The sequence below is a fragment of the Babylonia areolata genome, chromosome 19 (assembly GCF_041734735.1).
Source record: "Babylonia areolata isolate BAREFJ2019XMU chromosome 19, ASM4173473v1, whole genome shotgun sequence".
Lineage (NCBI taxonomy): Eukaryota > Metazoa > Mollusca > Gastropoda > Neogastropoda > Buccinidae > Babylonia > Babylonia areolata.
Window position 1 is genome coordinate 10,401,084 of NC_134894.1, and position 19,048 is coordinate 10,420,131.

A 19,048-nucleotide genomic window follows, 5' to 3' on the forward strand; every position below is an offset into this window, starting at 1 on the left:
CACACAATAATCATGCCACTGAACAATGATATGTCACCCTCGAATGCACATCTTGTTGCATTAAAACCACTGGCTGACATTAGTCTAACACGAACAAGGCGATCTTCATCGAACCAAGCCCCCAAGCCCTGAGCGTTTGTTTGTTTTGTTTTGTTATTTGTTTTTTGTTTTGTTTTTGTTTTTGTTTCTTTTCTGTTTTTGTTTTCTTGTTGTTGTTGTTGTTGTTTTTTGTTGTTGTTGTTTTGGCCAATACGTTCGTTAAACTCCCATGTAAATATTATTCTAGCGCTTTATTTTTACTTATTTCTCATCTGTTATTCAAAGCAACTGCTAAAAAAAAGTGTTATTCTTAAATGCCATCTGTAAGGTAAGCAAGTAGCATTTGTTTAGGAATGTTCCCAAGAAAGTGTCGTTACTTTATACCGTACAGATGGTTCTGGGGGCGCAGAAACCCGCATCAGTGGTGCAAGTCACAATCAATCTTCAGAAATAGAAAAAGAGAAAAGAGAAGTTCGCTAACATCAGCTGAATAAGACACAACATTAGCTGAATGATACACAACATAACACACTTAACATACGCAGTTTTGAAGTGGAAGCAGATAAACAGGCCACATGTATATATAGTACAACAGAGTGGAACTCTCAAATGAGTTGACAGCCATTTTGTCTCTCAGAGAGCATGCACGCAGTTTTCCGATATCATGAATAGATTTGGGATCATAGCTACCGCACAAATCGGCTGACAGTATAGTGCTGGGCCATAACAGTATTATGCCAGTTCATATCTTCCCCTCCGCTGAATGTGACAACTTCGTCATGGAAGAACAAAAGTATGTAACTCATGTAGAAAACGAAGTGCATGCCTTTAGTTTGTCCCATGAATGTTGAATCCAGGTATTTCCAAAATCTTACACAAATGGTTGCTTTTCCGGTTGTGCACTTAAATGCCATCTGCTGCGCGACTTTTTTGACTCACTTGTGTAAACAAAGTGAGTCTATGTTTTAACCCGGTGTTCGGTTTTCTGTGTCTGTGTGTGTGTCTGTGTGTCTGTGTGTCCGTGGTAAACTTTAACATTGACATTTTCTCTGCAACTACTTTGTCAGTTGACACCAAATTAGGCATAAAAATAGGAAAAATTCAGTTCTTTCCAGTCATCTTGTTTAAAACAACATTGCACCTATGGGATGGGCACAAAAAAATAAACAAGAGAGGCAAGGCCTTCAAGACTCACTTGTGATAAATTAAGTCCCCTAGCATTAATTTCAGAGTAATTTCCCTTTTTTACTATCTGCACCAAAACGTTTGCAAAATAAATAAAACTTCCATGCTGAGCAAAAGAAGTTCCTGTTTGAACAAAAAATGATAATAATGACTCCTCTTGTTGTTGTGTCAGAATAAGAGGTCAAAGTGCCAAGTTTAGAGAATACAATCATCTGCACCGTTTCAGTGGCATTACTCCCACGCCGCTCATTTAGATTCCCCCATACACAGCCACACCCGGGTTCGTCCGTCGCAGTTCCAGCGTCGGCAGTCCACAGGGAACCATCGGTGTTAGGTCGCCAGGAGGCCACACACCAGAGGAGACCCTGCACTGCTGCTGAGTCACTTCGGTGGTGTTCAGTGGTGCCTGTTCTGTTTTAACGTACTTAGGACACCACCTACTAAGCCCCCTACTAACGACAATAATGGCTTCGTCGCGGAGCCAGACTGAGTGATCGTCCCTCCCAAAGTGGAGACTGCCACCACGTCCCTAAAACAACAGCCCCCAGTGAATCTGTCGACACTGACGACATTGACAGCACTCACCCCAAGCACGGAAGTGGAGGGGTATCGAAACTGAGGTCACCATGAGAGCAGGGCATGAAAGGCCACAGACTTTGAGACTATTTTGTTTATATTGATGACGATGAAGGAGCAGGAGGATGACGATGATGATGACGATGTTGCTATGGAGGTCCATTTTGATTTGGGACTGCGTGACAAGGCTGTACTCTACGCTTCCTGTCATAATGATATTCCGGCGTTAACCAGGCCCGAGAGATACAGACACTTGCAGTGTTGGTCAGGTAATTAGAGCAACACACCCAAAGACGCATCCTTGAAGTGGATGACACTCGACTGTGTGGTCCCAGTCTCCCCATTTAAGACCACAGCACACTCAACTCTGGGTAGGAGCCGGCCACGGGCCGAAAAACCCACCTCCGCTGGGATTCGAACCCGCGTCCTCCCAGCCATCAGTCCGCGACGCTAACCACTTCGCCACGGCGGCTGGTGGTCCGTAATGAATTTGATAATAGCCTGAGAGCTAAACTCAGAATTGGTCTGCGAATCGGGCCAAAGTCTGAGAGAGTCAACTGACGAGGTTTTAGACTTGAATTCAAGTACCTATAAAAGTATCTTTCTAGTATATTGCTTATTTCCTTGCATGACAATGGGCAATATACTTTTATACTGTCTGTATGATTCTTTGCTCCCCTTTTTGCTGGTGTGTTTGCATCTCCAGTGGATCTCCTCTGTTGCGAGGTTGTCAGTATTCTGTTGCACACAGCCAGTGTTCTTAAGGTGCTGAGCAACGCTGAGTTTTGAAGTGTAAATAATGCTGATTTCAAACCGCCAGAAACGTTTACCGCGTTCGTTGCATAAATGACCCACAACTATTATGGCTGTCAACGTGCGGACGAATGCTGTGATGTCATGTCGAAAAACTCGACAGTATCGAACAGGATGGTTCACAGGAGAATCACCAGACACAACGCCATCATACCCGACGTTTACCACCACACTCGTTCTTTAATTCCATCCTTTATCTATCCTGTGTCCCCCACTTCACCATACAACCCCTGACTCCTGTCTTTACCCTTTTTTTGTTTTTTAATATATATTTATCTGTCTACTTTTAAACGAAAGTCGACAGTTTAACTAAAATGCCGGGACATCAAACCAAACTGCTCTACAGTCTCCGTACCGACAGGTGTGTGGTTCAAGTCACCATCCAGAATCTCCCACCAGGTACGATCCACCTCCCACTGACTGTACAACCCATTGATGGCATCCACGAAGAACCCAGGGTGACCGGCGTGATCGTAAGACGCGGAAAACCTGCAAGAAGACACGACAAGGACACCATACATTACCATGCTTTAAAACTGCACATACCAAGTACAGTTGGTTCGTTGTCTCCACCCAGGATTTGCCAATAGCTCTTGTCCAGTGTGTAATTGCCCGCCGTGCCGTTGATGGAGTCAACTAAGAAACCCAACCCAGAAAAGTATGTCACGGACATATTACAAAACACACTCACAAAACACTTCAACAATTGTGACAGCATTTGTGTTACCTGAAAATGTTACTCTTGTACCCATTATGAGACACGAGTTATAACCTATATGTACAGTTTTAAAATTGATTTTGTCATGATTTGGTATGAATTTATATATATATATATATATATATATATATATATGTGTGTGTGTGTGTGTGTGTGTGTGTGTAAACACGCGTATTCATAACTTCTTACGGGGCATGTAGACCCAATTAAAAACGTTATGCGGTACTTCTTCACCAAGCACGTTTTTGACTCACTTGTGTAAACAAAGTGAGTCTATGTTTTAACCCGGTGTTCGGTTGTCTGTGTGTGTGTGTGTGTCTGTGTGTCCGTGGTAAACTTTAACATTGACATTTTCTCTGCAAATACTTTGTCAGTTGACACCAAATTTGGCATAAAAATAGGAAAAATTCAGTTCTTTCCAGTCATCTTGTTTAAAACAATATTGCACTTCTGGGATGGGCACCAAAAAAAATAAAGAATGAAGCCTAATTATATGCAAACTGCATTTACTGTTATATATATATTTTTTGTATTCTCTAAACGTGGCACTTTGATCTGATATTCTGACCCAACAGCTAGAGCAGTCATTATTATCATTTTTTGTTCAAACAGGAACTTCTTTTGCTAAGCATGGAAGTTTTATTAATTTTGCAAACGTTTTGGTGCAGGTAGTAAAAAAGGGAAATTACTCTAATTAATGCTAGGGGACTTAATTTGCTTTAAACCGATCTTTCTCATCTTAAACATTACATTTTGAAACAAGAGAGGCAAGGCCTTCAAGACTCACTTGTGATGCACTTTTTTTTTAAATCCAAGCTTTTTATGTATTGAGTATAATTTCAAAATGTAATGTCTAAGATGAGAAAGATCAGTTTAAAGCAAACTAAGTCCCTACAGAGTAATTTCCCTTATTTTACTGCCTGCACCAAAACGTTTGCAATAAACAAAACTTCCATGCTCAGCAAAAGAAGTTCCTGTTTGAACAAAAAATGATAATAATGACAGATCTTTTGTTGGGTCGAATATCAGATCAAAGTGCCAAGTTTAGAGAATACAAAATATATAAATATAACAGTAAATGCATTATACTCAATACATAGAAAGCTTGGGGTTTTTTTTAAGTGTATCACAAATGAGTCATGAAGGCTTTGCCTCTGTTGTTTCTTTTTGTTTTGTTTTGTTACGACGGTACTCACTTGAAGACTGTGTTAGCTTCAGCAGCCTCCATCATCATGTAGAAGAGTGTCTTGGAGCGGGTGCAACTGAGCTTGACCGACTCTTCAAAGGTGGGCTCTCTCAGGATGTTCCGTACGACCAGAGTCACCTCCCTGGGCCCGAAAATGTGGCACGGGAAACAGGTATTGGCTTCGGAAGGGTTCGGGAAGATTCTGCACCCATTCGGCCTGGAACCAACACAGAAAGACACTGAATAACACATTGTCATTAAACTGGTATGACTCACGTGGACATGGCACAACGTGACGACTGTCATCATTGGGCATGACACTGGCTTGACATTGACATGGCACGAGGTTTACGTCAACGTTGACGTAGCATTGACCCGACGTTGACATCAACATTGGCGTGGCAAATCTGTTTCTTTCGGACATCCTCGCAGCAGTACTGCCTTTTCCCACTCTTGCAGTTGCAGTTTCTTTGGGTTTTTCTTGGTTCAGTCTGTCTGTCAGCCGTGTTTTGTGACTTTTTTTCACCTTTAATCATGGTCACAAGGGTCATTATGCTTAGGCCTGTAGGTATTTTTCCAAAGGAGGAGGAGTGTGGGGTAGGGGGGTGGGGGTGGTGGTGAAGAAGTTGTGTTAAGGCTTTTGATTAGTATGAATGAATGAAAGTTGTTCTTCTGTGATGCCTAATGTGAACTATGGAAGTGCTGCTCTTTGGCTTAATTCTTGTCTTACTCTGGTGACATTTGATTTTTAAATGAACTATGATCTTTGTAGTTGCATTTTTTTGTGAAGAGAGAGACAGAGAGAGAGGGGATGAGAGAGAGCGTATGTGTGCGTGTGCGTGCGCGTGGTGTGGGTGTGTGGAGGTGGGTGTGTGTTAGGGGAGGGGGGGGGAAGATGTGCAATGCGGTTTGGCTGACTGAAATGGAGAGGCAGGTAAATTTCAGTAATCTGTGTATTTGTATATAGCTATTTCCATTTGGTGCCATTTAATTTATCTTTTTATTTTCTATCCATTTTATTTGTTTATTGTTTTCTTCTTATGTTGGACATGTGCTGCTGCCAAAAAGAAAATATCTGTACCAAAGTATAGACAATAAAGTTTGTGTATTGTGTTTTGTATTGTGGATCGACAATGTCCCGATCTCAGTGCATTCCCTAGTCAAAGCAGGTTGTGAGTTGCGCTCCTCTGTCAAAATGGGGAAAACTGGAGAGACACGGACAACAAATTGAACCCTTTTTTTCTTTTTTTAACAGGGAGGAGTTTAATTGTGCTCATCACCGTGCCTACTGTACCTCTGGAAAAGACGCTGACGGTTAGCGTGTTCAGCGCTAAGATGTGAGAGAGAAGAGAAAAGTAAATCTGGTTAGAAAATAAATAATTTTAAAAAGAATAAAATATGGGGGGAAAAAACGTCAATTGCTGCACAGGCCAGAGGACGTCCGACAGCACGCCAGACCACTCTGCGGTCTTCGATGCAGCTCAGCAGCTCCCCCCGGCGTCGATAGGAGACGCCCAAACGTCGCCAGACAAGCAGCCCAGAGACCTCTGGCCCCAAACAGGCCGGGCACGATGGTAGGTTGTCTGTCCGTCCGCCACCAGTCTCTGACCAAGAGGACGCGGAGATAGGCGACTGACATGTGTCGGCTCCTCCACTCGCTATGATTACGCACTATGCTTGTGGACCGCGATCTTTGTTATAGATACGAATGTTCTTACTAAAATGTGTTCTAAACGAATATGAGTCAAGAGAGGCAAGGCCTTCAAGACTTACTTGTGATACACGCATTTTTTTTTTTTTTTTTTTTTTAATCAATCAATAAAAATTAATGTGTTCTGTTTCATGTCATTATAAAGCTTCGGGTTAAAAGGCATAACATTAGACTCGAACCAGGCACGTTCGGGTGAAAAATTTTTTTTTTAGTGAAAGGGCTACTGCGTATCCGCCAGTTACGTTCAAAAATTAATATCTAATTATGTGTGTGTGTGTGTCTGTGTGAGTGTGTGTGTGTGTGTGTGTGTATGTGTGTGTTTTTTTGTTTTGTTTTTTAAGGGTGATAAATCGATTGCGGTATTTGAAGTGATAACGCTGGTTAAAGTCATGTTATTTGGGTATATCTCGGGCATTTAGAAATTCTTTACAGTCCAAGCTTAAAAAAAAAAAAATTTAAAGACGTTGCCATCCCCTCAAGCACACTGGCAATATGTAGCCGTTTTCTCTAGATCTGCGGAGATCCGTGTTCGACAGGCTTGGTTACACTCGGAAACTACAACACGGTCCTTTCTCTTTTATATTTATTCTAGTTAATTCAGTATCCGCTTTAAAATATCCATATGCAGTAAACACGTCGATGATGTAGTTAGTGTCTCTTTTGTTTGCAAAAGTGAGTCAAAAAGATTTGTATGGGGTGTAAAAGGCTTATATCTGAGAAGTTACAAAATTCATAGTGCCGTTGTTCATGGGAGTTAACTGGTTGGTTTTCCTTTTCCCTCAACTGACAACTGTTCGATTAAGATATTTTGAATTTTTTGTAGTCATATGGGACATAATCCAGTGAATGATGAGACATCCACAAATGTTTTTTTTCTGAATAAATATTTGGCGGCCTCCTTTGCCTCCTTTCAGTCATATGCTATCGTCAATTATCGACTGAATGCTGGATTTTGAAACGGAGATGCTGAAGGAAACAACATGGCGGCCTTCGAAACCGCGCACGCGCTCACCATCGTGAAGAGGTGTAAACTATGGATTGGTGTATTTTCTGAAAAAGACCACCTTGGCGTATGCGTATTGTGAAAGACCTTCACACTAAGTGTAAAACACAAAAGCCTTTCTATGTGTTCAGTCATAATTTCAAAATGTATAAATTTTAGACAGGAAAGATCAGTTTTAAAAATAAATTAATTCCCATTGTAATATATATATATATATATATATATATATATATATATATATATAAGAGAATAATTTCCCTTTAAATAAGTTGCTCCAAAGTAATGCATTCATCAATGTAACTTCCATACTAAGCAAACAATGTTCCTATTAAACAACAAATGATAAAAACGACTTCCACTAATCAGTACGTCAGTATGTGGAGTCAAAGTGCCAGATTTTGAAAACGAAAAATATAAATGTAACAGTAATTCTTAGGTGCAAATATTCCGACTTTTTTTTTTTTTTTTTTTTTTTTTGTGCTTATACCAGATGTGCACTGTTACCATCATCAAAATGAAAGAAGTTATTTTTTTCCCATTTTTATGCCGCATCTGGTGTCCTCTGACAATATCAGAGAAAATGACATGTTAAAGTTGACCACGGACACGCAGACAACCGAACACTGGGTTATAACAAAGACTCACATTGTTTACAACAGCCTGTCAATAACTTGCGTAGTGTTGTTGACTTAGCACGACGTTGACGTCAATTATGAGGCGTGGTATGTAGTAAATATATGGCTTGATATCATGTGAAGTATTGTGGAGGCTTTTTTTTCCCCATTCATTCACACACACACACACACACACATACAGAGAGAGAGAGACAGACAGACAGACAGACAGACAGAGAGGTACGGAAAGAACCCATTTTCTGTCGTCTTTTATTCGTACTAGAAAGTACAGTTTTCTCCACAAAGTTAAAGGAGTAAAGAGAAAAAAAATAGGAGCGTTAACAGATTTTCACCTGTGGGTGAGAGCATTTCGCAACGCGGAAGGAAAAAAGTGAAAAGACAAGAGAACTCTCGAGAAAGACTTTCTATTTGTGCGGGATCCGATCCAGTCAGTCTGTCAGACGACCACTTACTCATGGTCTTAGGCTGCTTTATTTCTGTGTTTGCGTGTGTGACAATGAACGGAAAAAACCCACAATGTCACATGATATCAAGCCATATATTGTGGTGTTCGTAGCATGAAGCTTAGAAGGCTACAGTGTTCCTAACTTGGCCACACTCGGTAACTTGGGCTGGGTGCTCAACTTACATACAGGTATACATGGTATTCCAACATATCCTGCAGAAGTTTATCAAAGCTCTGCACATCGAGAGGTAAAAATTAACATCACATTTTTCTTCTTTGTTACCATCGCTAGTATTATATGGACAATCACAATACCCACAAAATATTCTCTCTCTCTCTCTCTCTCTCTCTCTCTCTCTCTCTCTCTCTCTCACTGGGTGTCTGACAGACTACCTCAACACAAACTAAAAGAACCATGCTGATTTGCTGGTGGGTCCTCGGTCTCCACCACTGGGCCTTGCCAGACGTGAACAAACTGACAGCGGACATGAATGGAACTCTTTGAGGCAGCTGTTTGAGAAGCACACGTGTAAAAAAATAATCATCGGGAGTGTGCTCCTCAGCCTTTACATCCCTTCAAAGGCTTTAGAGAATCCGGGTTGATGGGTTTCAAAAGCCAAAAGCTAGAGGAAGAAGAGAAGGGGACATCAAAATGGTCGGAATTGAAAAACAAGTATGCCAGATCGGTCCAGGAAAGAAAACTGAGGGTTCAAAACCCCAAAACCTCAATTGAAAACTGGGGAGAATGAAGACTTGCATAATCTGTCAGTGGAATGTACGTGAGGGAAACCGACACAAGCAATGCGTCGCGTGCGGGAACTGGGCACATGACGTGTGCCCGAACCAACCCAACCTACAATATTTTGTGATCTTTGCGCCTGATGTGTGCGTGTGCGCGCGCATGTGAGAGAGAGAGAGAGAGTTCTCGTGTCTGTGTGCAGAGTAAGATATTACATTGCAAATGATATTCACTTGACAAGGAAAGTCTTGCAGTATGTCTCTCTGACACACTGAAACTTGTTGTATACTTGGCGATTTCTTTAACTGCCTCCAGTCTATACACGTAACCGTGTATGTCTTTGCGATTCTACATGAGTCTGCACACAGAAGAATGTTACATGACACATTAATGGCGAAATGACGCAGCTTTTATTTCTTGAATTTCCATAACAAGAACGTTATCAATTTGTTTCTTTTAAATTATCAGTAATTTGGGCACATGCCATGATGGAATATTGAGCTCCCTTGCCCATATTTTACACACCGTGTGCTCAAAATAACTGCACAATATGGTAAACTGAGCTTTTTAATTGAAAATATTCATTCTCATAAGTTGTCTTGCGAGTTACTGGAAAATAAATATTTGATACCTGAGTTGACAGAAACTTAAATCAGTTCATCTGTTGTCGGAAGATTTGTTGAATCGAAAAGTAAGCACAGATTTCAAATGAAATGAAACGAAACCTCTGTTTTTTTTAATCCATGTTATCCACCATTGGTATGTGACGGGGATTGTATCTTACAAGACAACAGTTATGGTATCGAGAAAAAAATGGTGATGATGATAATTTTACACTGTGATCATGAAAATGATGATGCATGATCATCATTATGTTCATGATCTTGTTGATGGAAGTAATAAAGATAATGACAAAACTTTCACTTACAGCCGGAACCAGCCGTGGCAGACCCCAATGGCACAGGCACCCAAGAGAACAACCGACAACATTTTGGTGGCCATCATGAACTCCGAACTATGTGCGATCAACACACGTCCTCCAAACACCTTCAAGTGTAAGGACCGCTGGAACGAACAGCTACCTTTCTCTTCCTGTCAAAGAAATTCCGGCAGATTCGTGCGAGTGAATGCGGCAAGCAAGATTCAACTGGAGTGCGCAAGTTTACAGCGCTGCATACCACCGGCTGAGCGTCTCGTATACCTTGAAAGTCCAATGGTTGTTTCGGATCAGTTACCTGAACCCGGATCTAGGATATATGACAACACACACACACACACACACACACACACACACACACGTTGTGCAACACATACGTCGATTCGTAAACACGCAGTAAATACATGCAGCTCAAGCATGCGGAACGACCCAGCTGAAAAAATATCACATGCGGAACACTGACACAAACACGGATGTTGCATACAACATTACACGACACTACACTACTCTTCATTACACAACACAGCACTGCACTACACTACACTACACTACACTACCACTACACTACACCACATTACCACTAGACTACACCACACAACACCAAACAAAAACATTGCACACTCCACTCCATTACTCAACACAACACAACACTTCACTACACTAAACTACACTACAATACACCTCATTACTCTACTCAACACTAAACTACACAGCACAACACTTAACTATACTGAACTACTCCAAACAGAGACACTACAATGTTCTAAACACACACACACACACACACACACATACACACACACACACACACACACACACACACAAACTTCACTACTCTGCACTACACTACACTATTCGTAACACACACAACCCCCACCAGAATACACGCATAGCTCATTTCCAGTGCACGGTCCGAGACAGAGAAAGATTGACTGCCCACTGCAGTGTTTAAATCTGGGTACGCGGAAACAGAGTGGATCCGAAACTGATCGAAGAGAGTGATATTGGGTGTGGAGGTGAAGTCAGCTACAGAGATAGGAAGGGGCTGATTTTTAAATACTGTACTGTACTGCACACGCACAGAGCTCTCTCTCCACACACACACACACACACACACACACACACACACACACAAAGAGAGATTTGCCTCAAGATTGGTAACGTCTAGCGTGTTGCTCAGACTAGTGTGTTTGTGAAAACCCAGAGAAATTCTTTTCCTTTTTGAAGAAATGATGCCTTTATTGGTTTGATTTGCAAAGGATTGTGCTGTACCTTTCATGCTGGACGTACGACCGCTCCCCTCTTTCTCTCTTTCTGTGAGTCGATCAATGGTGTGATGACCGCCCATTGTTGCGCTGCCAGCAAGCCTGCCATCTCGCCCGTTTCCCTTTACACCTGCATGCCGTGGCAGTGTGACCATTTCTGCTTTTCGCTCATCACTAAAAACTCATCTTTTTAAACCAGTCTATAAGCACTCTCAGCTTCCTTGTTCTCCAGCACCGCCCATGTCAGCTCACTTTGGAGGTATGTAGAGTGGGAGGGGGAGACTGTGAGTGGGGGAAGGGGGGAGGGTTTTTGAGAAAGAGTGGTCATGAATGTTTTATGTAACTTGTAATATTTTTCTTTCATGTAAGCGCCCTGAGCTCTTAGAGAGAAAGGGCGCTATATAATTGTACATTATTATCATTATTAATGTTTTGATTCTGCAAGTTGCACATTGCCTCATGTCACTCTGGGCTCCCCATTCCACTTTCTTTTCTTTTTTTCTTTTTTGTTTTCTTCTTTTTTTTCTTTTTTTTTTGTAGGAGGTTGAGTCAGTCAGAATCATGGTAAATGAATTTCTAGGCATATGTATAGAAGACAGCCACGAATACATGAATACGAATGCACACGCTTTATTGTCTATATTGTGGTGTGGAAATTTGAAGCTGCGCGTGTTCAGCATGGAGACCGTGTGTCACAACCTCAGCTTCCATTACATTGCCAGGCTGGAGGTTGTGTCTTTGTGCGCGGCATTCTCTTCCCAAATCTCAATGACATGTGTGCGGAGCCTCGTGGCCAGATATTCACAAGTACCATTGATACTTACGATGACTGTCGCAATCACTAAGTGTGCAAAACGTTTTTAAATAATTTTGTGTGTGCGTATTTGAGAGAGAGAGAAAGACAGACAGATGGAGAAAGAGAGACATGCAGACAGAAACAGAGAAAGACACACAGAGAGAGAGTCAGAATAAATCATTATCTCGGCAAGAGAAATTAAGAGAGAGTAGATAGATAGATAGATAGATAGATAGATAGATAGATAGATAAAGACAGACAGAGAAGGTCAACGAGAAACAACTACTACGTCTTGTACAGATGAGATGGAGCATTCTCTTTCCATTCAGAGAGATCAAGAGAGTGATGCAGGAAGAAACAAAGAGACAGACAGACAGAGAATAGCGAGAGAAAGAGAGAGATTCTCCTTCATGCGCATTCAGAGCACCGTCTATCACAAAATGGCCTTCACGAAACAGCATGAATACAACACTAACGAGCGTAACACGATGCAATGTTTTAATCAGTCCGTAAAGAAATGGCAATCATCAATTCAGCACCATGTACATCCAGTGACAGTCCTCAGCATTTTAAAGACAATTGTTAAGCTCGAGTGTAGAATAAAATAGGATTATGAACAAACGGTTTACATGCTAACAAACTGTGGAAACCATATACTGTCATGCAAGGGATTAGATAATGGGAATCACAGCAGGTGATAAAAATAAAAATGGAAACGTTATCACGATGACAGTTTTTCTCATCAACTATGTGCGAGTTATATAACACCCATCGAAAAATGTAAAATTAGAACATTTTGATAAACGATCACACAGTGAACAAATGCAAACTGGAACATACTGAAAATACGATTGTAATCATAGGTTTCCACTTTGAAAACGGGACATCTAATTTTTCGTAACAGATCTTGGATTTCCGAGAATAACTAATGGCGAAATGTGCTAAAACAGGAGCAACAGACAATCACAGCTACAGAAAAACAATAACACACACGCGCGAGCACGCAAGCAAACACACACACACACACACACACACACACACACACAAACTGGCACACACACACACACAAACTGGCACACACACACACACACACACACACACACACACACACACACACACACACACACACACACACACACACACACACACACACACACACACACACACACACACACACACTTATCGCCTATCCGGTTCAAACTACCATAAGGACAAACTGATTTTTGTGCGCATTTTTTTCGATGCTCCTGAATATTTGCAAGAGAAGCTCAAACGTATAGACTGTGAAGCACACACACGTGCTCTTGGTATGTCTTTACACACATTAACGCTACGAACATCAATTTCGAGAAAACGAGAACTACTATTGGATGAATACTGAAGATTCATATGTACTGATAAAATACGTGCTAAGACGCTCAACATTTGAAACATTTTACATCAGAAGATACAAGAAATGGGTCAGAAAATAAACATGATAATAGTTTGGACTGGGGTCATGTATGATTGCATTTCATACATTATGTGATATATACGTGCATGTACACGCCTATGGGTGCACGCGCGTTTGTGTGCATGTGTACGCACACGCGCATGCTCGTGGAATAGGCCTTCTTTTTTTCATGCAATACTTTATTCCAAATGATGTCCAAGGCGATCAGAAGCCAAAAGCTCGTTTGCATTTGGAGCAGACCACTCAACAGTGGGAGCAGAACACTCAATGCCCGGCGTACTGGGTGAAGTTGAAGGTCACCGTCTCTCCGTTGTGGGGCTCGTAGGAACTGACGCCTGCAACACACAATAATCATGCCACTGAACAATGATATGTCACCCTCGAATGCACATCTTGTTGCATTAAAACCACTGGCTGACATTAGTCTAACACGAACACGGCGATCTTCATCGAACCAAGCCCCCAAGCCCTGAGCGTTTGTTTGTTTTGTTTTGTTATTTGTTTTTTGTTTTGTTTTTGTTTCTTTTTTGTTTTTGTTTGTTGTTGTTGTTGTTGTTTGTTGTTGTTGTTTTTTTGGCCAATAGGTTCGTTAAACTCCCCTGTAAATATTATTCTAGCGCTTTATTTTTACTTATTTCTCATCTGTTATTCAAAGCAACTGCTAAAAAAGTGTTAATCTTAAATGCTACCTGTAAGGTAAGCAAGTAGCATTTGTTTAGGAATGTTCCCAAGAAAGTGTCGTTATTTTATATTGTGCAGATGGTTCTGGGGGCGCAGAAATCCGCATCAGTGGTGCAAGTCACAATCAATCTTCAGAAATAGAAAAAGAGAAAAGAGAAGTTCGCTAACATCAGCTGAATAAGACACAACATTAGCTGAATGACACACAACATAACATACTTAACATACGCAGTTTTGAAGTGGAAGCAGATAAACAGGCCACATGTATATATAGTACAACAGAGTGGAACTCTCAAATGAGTTGACAGCCATTTTGTCTCTTAGAGAGCATGTTCGCAGTTTTCCGATATCATGAATAGATTTGGGATCATAGCTACCGCACAAATCGGCTGACAGTATAGTGGTGGGCTATAACAGTATTATGCCAGTTCATATCTTCCCCTCCGCTGAATGTGACAACTTCGTCATGGAAGAACAAAAGTATGTAACTCATGTAGAAAACGAAGTGGATGCCTTTAGTTTGTTCCATGAATGTTGAATCCAGGTATTTCCAAAAACTTACACAAATGGTTGCTTTTCCGGTTGTGCACTTAAATGCCATCTGCTGCGCTACAAGGGATGTGCTGTTAATTGATAGGGGAGATGGGGTGCAGTCCACTGGTGTGGAGGAGGAGGAATTTTGTTTAATGTCCCGTCACACATATCGGTGACTGAAGACATTTTGTTAAAGTATTTATGAACACATTTGAGTATTATCGGTTAGAAGGGGTGGGAGATGTGAATGAATGGAGAGTTGGGGGAAACTGGGCAAATGAGGGTGAAATGAGGGTGAAATTTGAAAAAAAATTTAAATACAATTGCAGGAAATTACTTAAAGGACTTCGTGAAAGAGAAGTCGTTAAACTGACAAGCGAAACAACTGATAATGAATGCAAAAAGTCAAAAACATCAACGTTCTCAGTCACTTGTGAAGACACACTTTCGTGTACACAAGGCTTCATACATCAAGCTACAGTCAAAAATTTTATTCTTAATAGTCAGGTTACTAAAGCAAATGTACTTGACATTAGAACAATACTTGGTCCGTAATGAATTTGATAATAGTCTGAGAGCTAAACTCAGAATTGGTCTGCGAATTGGACCAAAGTCTGAGAGAGTCAACTGACGAGGTTTTAGACCTGAATTCAAGCACATATAAAAGTATCTTTCTAGTATATTGCTTATTTCCGTGCATGACAATGGGCAATATACTTTTATACTGTCTGTATGATTCTTTGCATCCCTTTTTGCTGGTGTGTTCGCATCTCCAGTGGATCTCCTCTGTTGCGAGGTTGTCAGTATTCTGTTGCATACAGCCGGTGTTCTTAAGGTTCTGAGCAACGCTGAGTTTTGAAGTGTAGATAATGCTGATTTCAAACCGCCAGAAACGTTTACCGCGTTCGTTGCATAAATGACCCACAACTATTATGGCTGTCAACGTGCGGACGAATGCTGTGATGTCATGTCGAAAAACTCGACAGTATCGAACAGGATGGTTCACAGGAGAATCACCAGACACAACGCCATCATACCCGACTTTTACCACCACACTCGTTCTTTAATTCCGTCCTTTATCTATCCTGTGTCCCCCACCTCACCATACAACCCCTGACTCCTGTCTTTACCATTTTTTTCTTTTTTGATATATATTTTTCTGTCTACTTTTAAACGAAAGTCGACAGTTTAACTAAAATGCCGGGACATCAAACCAAACTGCTTTACACTCTTCGTACCGACAGGTGTGTGGTTCAAGTCACCATCCAGAATCTCCCACCAGGTACGATCCACCTCCCACTGACTGTACAACCCATTGATGGCATCCACGAAGAACCCAGGGTGACCGGCGTGATTGTAAGACGCGGAAAACCTGCAAGAAGACACGACAAGGACACCATACATTACCATGCTTTAAAACTGCACATACCAAGTAAAGTCGGTTTGTTGTCTCCATCCAGGATTTGCCAGTAGCTCTTGTCCAGAGTGTAATTGCCCGCCGTGCCGTTGATGGAGTCAATGTAGAAACCCAACCCAGAAAAGTATGTCACGGAGAACCTATACGGACATATTACAAAACACACTCACAAAACACTTCAACAATTGTGACCGCATTTGTGTTACCTGAAAATGTTACTCTTGTACCTATTATGAGACATGAGTTATAACCTATATGTACAGTTTTATCTTAAAATTGATTTTGTCATGATTTGGTATGAATTTACTTATGTAACCCAACAACAACAAAAAATGTCTAAGTGTACTCTCCCTCTGTGTGTGTGTGTGTGTGTGTGTGTGTGTCTGTCTGTCTGTCTGTGTGTATGTGTATGTGTGTGTGTATACATATATATATGTGTGTGTGGGTGTGTGTGTGTGTGTGTGTAAAAATGCATATTCATAACTTCTTACGGGACATGTAGACCCAATTAAAAACGTTATAGAGTACTTCTTCACCAAGCACGTTTTTGTTTGTTGTTGTTGTTGTTGTTTGTGACTAAGCGCTATGCTTGCTCCAAAACTTGCCTCACGCACAAGCTGTATTAGCTTGCCTCACGCACAAACTGTATTAGCAGACGACAGTTTTCGCAACTAACAGCCCGCGCATGTTATGTGTGACGCCTTCCCCGCGGTTTGAACGCAAAAGCGGCTTACGTCATTCTGTCCTTCTCTCCACACACTCGCTGTTCGACCAGTGTCACGGTACGTCATTGGCTGAGTGAAAACTTGTGTTTCTGCTTCACCGTAATTAATTAATACCCCTTTTATCAGATCAGTAAACTACAAGTATTATATACTGGCAGAATCGTCGCGATTCCATCTTTAAGTTTATTCCATTTATGTTTGCCTACGTTAAACTGATTTAACGCAGTTTGTAATTTTCAGTGATGAGCTCGTTAAAACTGACCCTGTTCAGGTGACTTAAATTAAGATTATAAATTCATCTTAAATAATCAACACTTCATTTTATACTCATTATAAAGTAGGTGTTGAGCTCTTTCTTTTGCAACTTATCCGACGTAAATCGGTTCAGGAATCATTTAGAAATCTGTCACTGAACACCTTGTAAGAAACACAGTTGTCAGATTTGGCTAGATTTGACACAATCTGTTTGCAGCACACGTGACTGTATTTGCAGTCAGTTTAACTTGCATAAATTGGCACAGTGAGTGATGAGTGGTCATTTCATACCTGGTCAGTCATCTGACCAGAGCTGCTCTCTTTCTCTCTCTCTTGCTGCATCGCGGGCAGTGTGAGTGTGTGTCGTGTGTGTTCTCACAACGGCTGACACCTCGCTATGTATCGCTGTAAGTACTAGTGTGTAGAATGTGTTGATTTGTAAATTGTATTATTCGACACAGTACTTGTGTTCATATGAGTATATTCAGTTAATTCTTTGTTCAGTTGTTGCTTTGACATGTTAGTCACAGCTTGGCTATTATTGATCTAAATGATCACCATGTCGTCATATGCTCGTAGCAGTATTCCACTTGATTCTTCTTAAGGTCACAGTCAGTGACGTCTGGACACTAATAGTTTGTTTCAGAATATTCTAGTGAGTGCATATGACGCGTTCTTTCTCATTTGCTGTCACTGATGAAGGTTAGTGTTTCATTGATTCTCAGTACTCTAAGATGTGTGTAGTATTCTGTCATGATTACAAGATAGTGTTGGATTAATATCAGTTATTGGTTAAAACTACCTGATATGTATCAGTCTGTTAATTGTAAGTTAGTTATCATGCTCTCTCCTATACGGCTTACTCTAGTATAGTACTACATGATAAACTGATTCATTTGAGTCACTTTGACACAGTATGAGCTTTACTTAATCTGTACAGTCAGTGTACTTTCACTAAATCAGCATAGTTTCAATCACTTTAACTGCACTATTTAAATGTACTAGAAATGTCATTTGATGTCAGTGTTTGGTCTTCACACATAGCACAAACCCAGTGATAGTCTTTCCATGTAATATGTATACATGTGCTTTACTATTCACTTGTGCCGACATGTTGTGCTAATGACATTTGTTTGTGTCATTCCAGGCACTGTCTTCTCTTTTTATATCTTCTCTTCTACTGTCTTCTCCTCTTAGTCTTCTCTTTTGATGTCTTCTTCTTAGTTTTTCTTTTACATAACTATTGTAAATAAAACAATAGAAAAACCCATTTGTGGCCTCTATATGTTCCTGGCCTGTGCGCGGGAATTCTTATCTATCATTTAATACGGTAAATCATCATCATTAGTTTAGTTCTTTTGTACCATCCGCACCCTTGAATAACCACTCGGTACACGGCTACATTTTTTTTTTTTTTTTTTTTTTACGACGGTACTCACATGAAGACTGTGTTAGCTTCAGCAGCCTCCATCATCATGTAGAAGAGTGTCTTGGAGCGGGTGCAACTGAGCTTGACCGACTCTTCAAAGGTGGGCTCTCTCAGGATGTTCCGTACGACCAGAGTCACCTCCCTGGGCCCGAAAAAGCGGCACGGGAAACAGGTCTCGGCTTCGGAAGTGCTCATGAAGATTCTGCACCCACTCGGCCTGGAACTAAACGCAGAAAGACACTGAGTAACATTTGCACCGTGTAGTTAGACTGGCATGACCTCACGTTGACATGGCACAGCGTGACGACTGTCATCATTGGGCATGACATTGGCGTGACAGTGACATGGCACGAAGTTTACATCAACGTTGACGTAGTATTGACATGATACGACGTTGACGTCAACACTGACGTGGTTTTGACATGGCATGGAGAGACATCTGCATTGACGTTGACGTCAACATTGGCGTGGGGCTGACAAGGCACGACGTTACATTAACACTGACA

General features: G+C 41.1%; 1 protein-coding gene across 3 annotated transcripts in view; it reads right to left on the reverse strand.

The window, feature by feature from the left end:
• Nucleotides 1-12,532: 12,532 nt before the first annotated feature.
• The window catches only part of LOC143293436 (cobalamin binding intrinsic factor-like), a 9,526-nt gene continuing 3,010 nt past the window's right edge, over nucleotides 12,533-19,048 (reverse strand). The window contains exons 2-4 of one of the 3 annotated variants that reach the window (XM_076604286.1): nucleotides 18,553-18,765; nucleotides 15,955-16,088; nucleotides 12,533-13,836 (exon numbers count right to left, since the gene is read on the reverse strand). In XM_076604286.1, coding sequence (XP_076460401.1) covers nucleotides 13,766-13,836; nucleotides 15,955-16,088; nucleotides 18,553-18,765 — 418 coding nt within the window. In that variant the 3' untranslated portion in view covers nucleotides 12,533-13,765. Of the gene's footprint in view, nucleotides 13,837-15,954; nucleotides 16,089-16,145; nucleotides 16,274-18,552; nucleotides 18,766-19,048 lie in introns of all 3 variants that reach the window. The other 2 variants (XM_076604288.1, XM_076604287.1) reach the window with 2 other exon arrangements.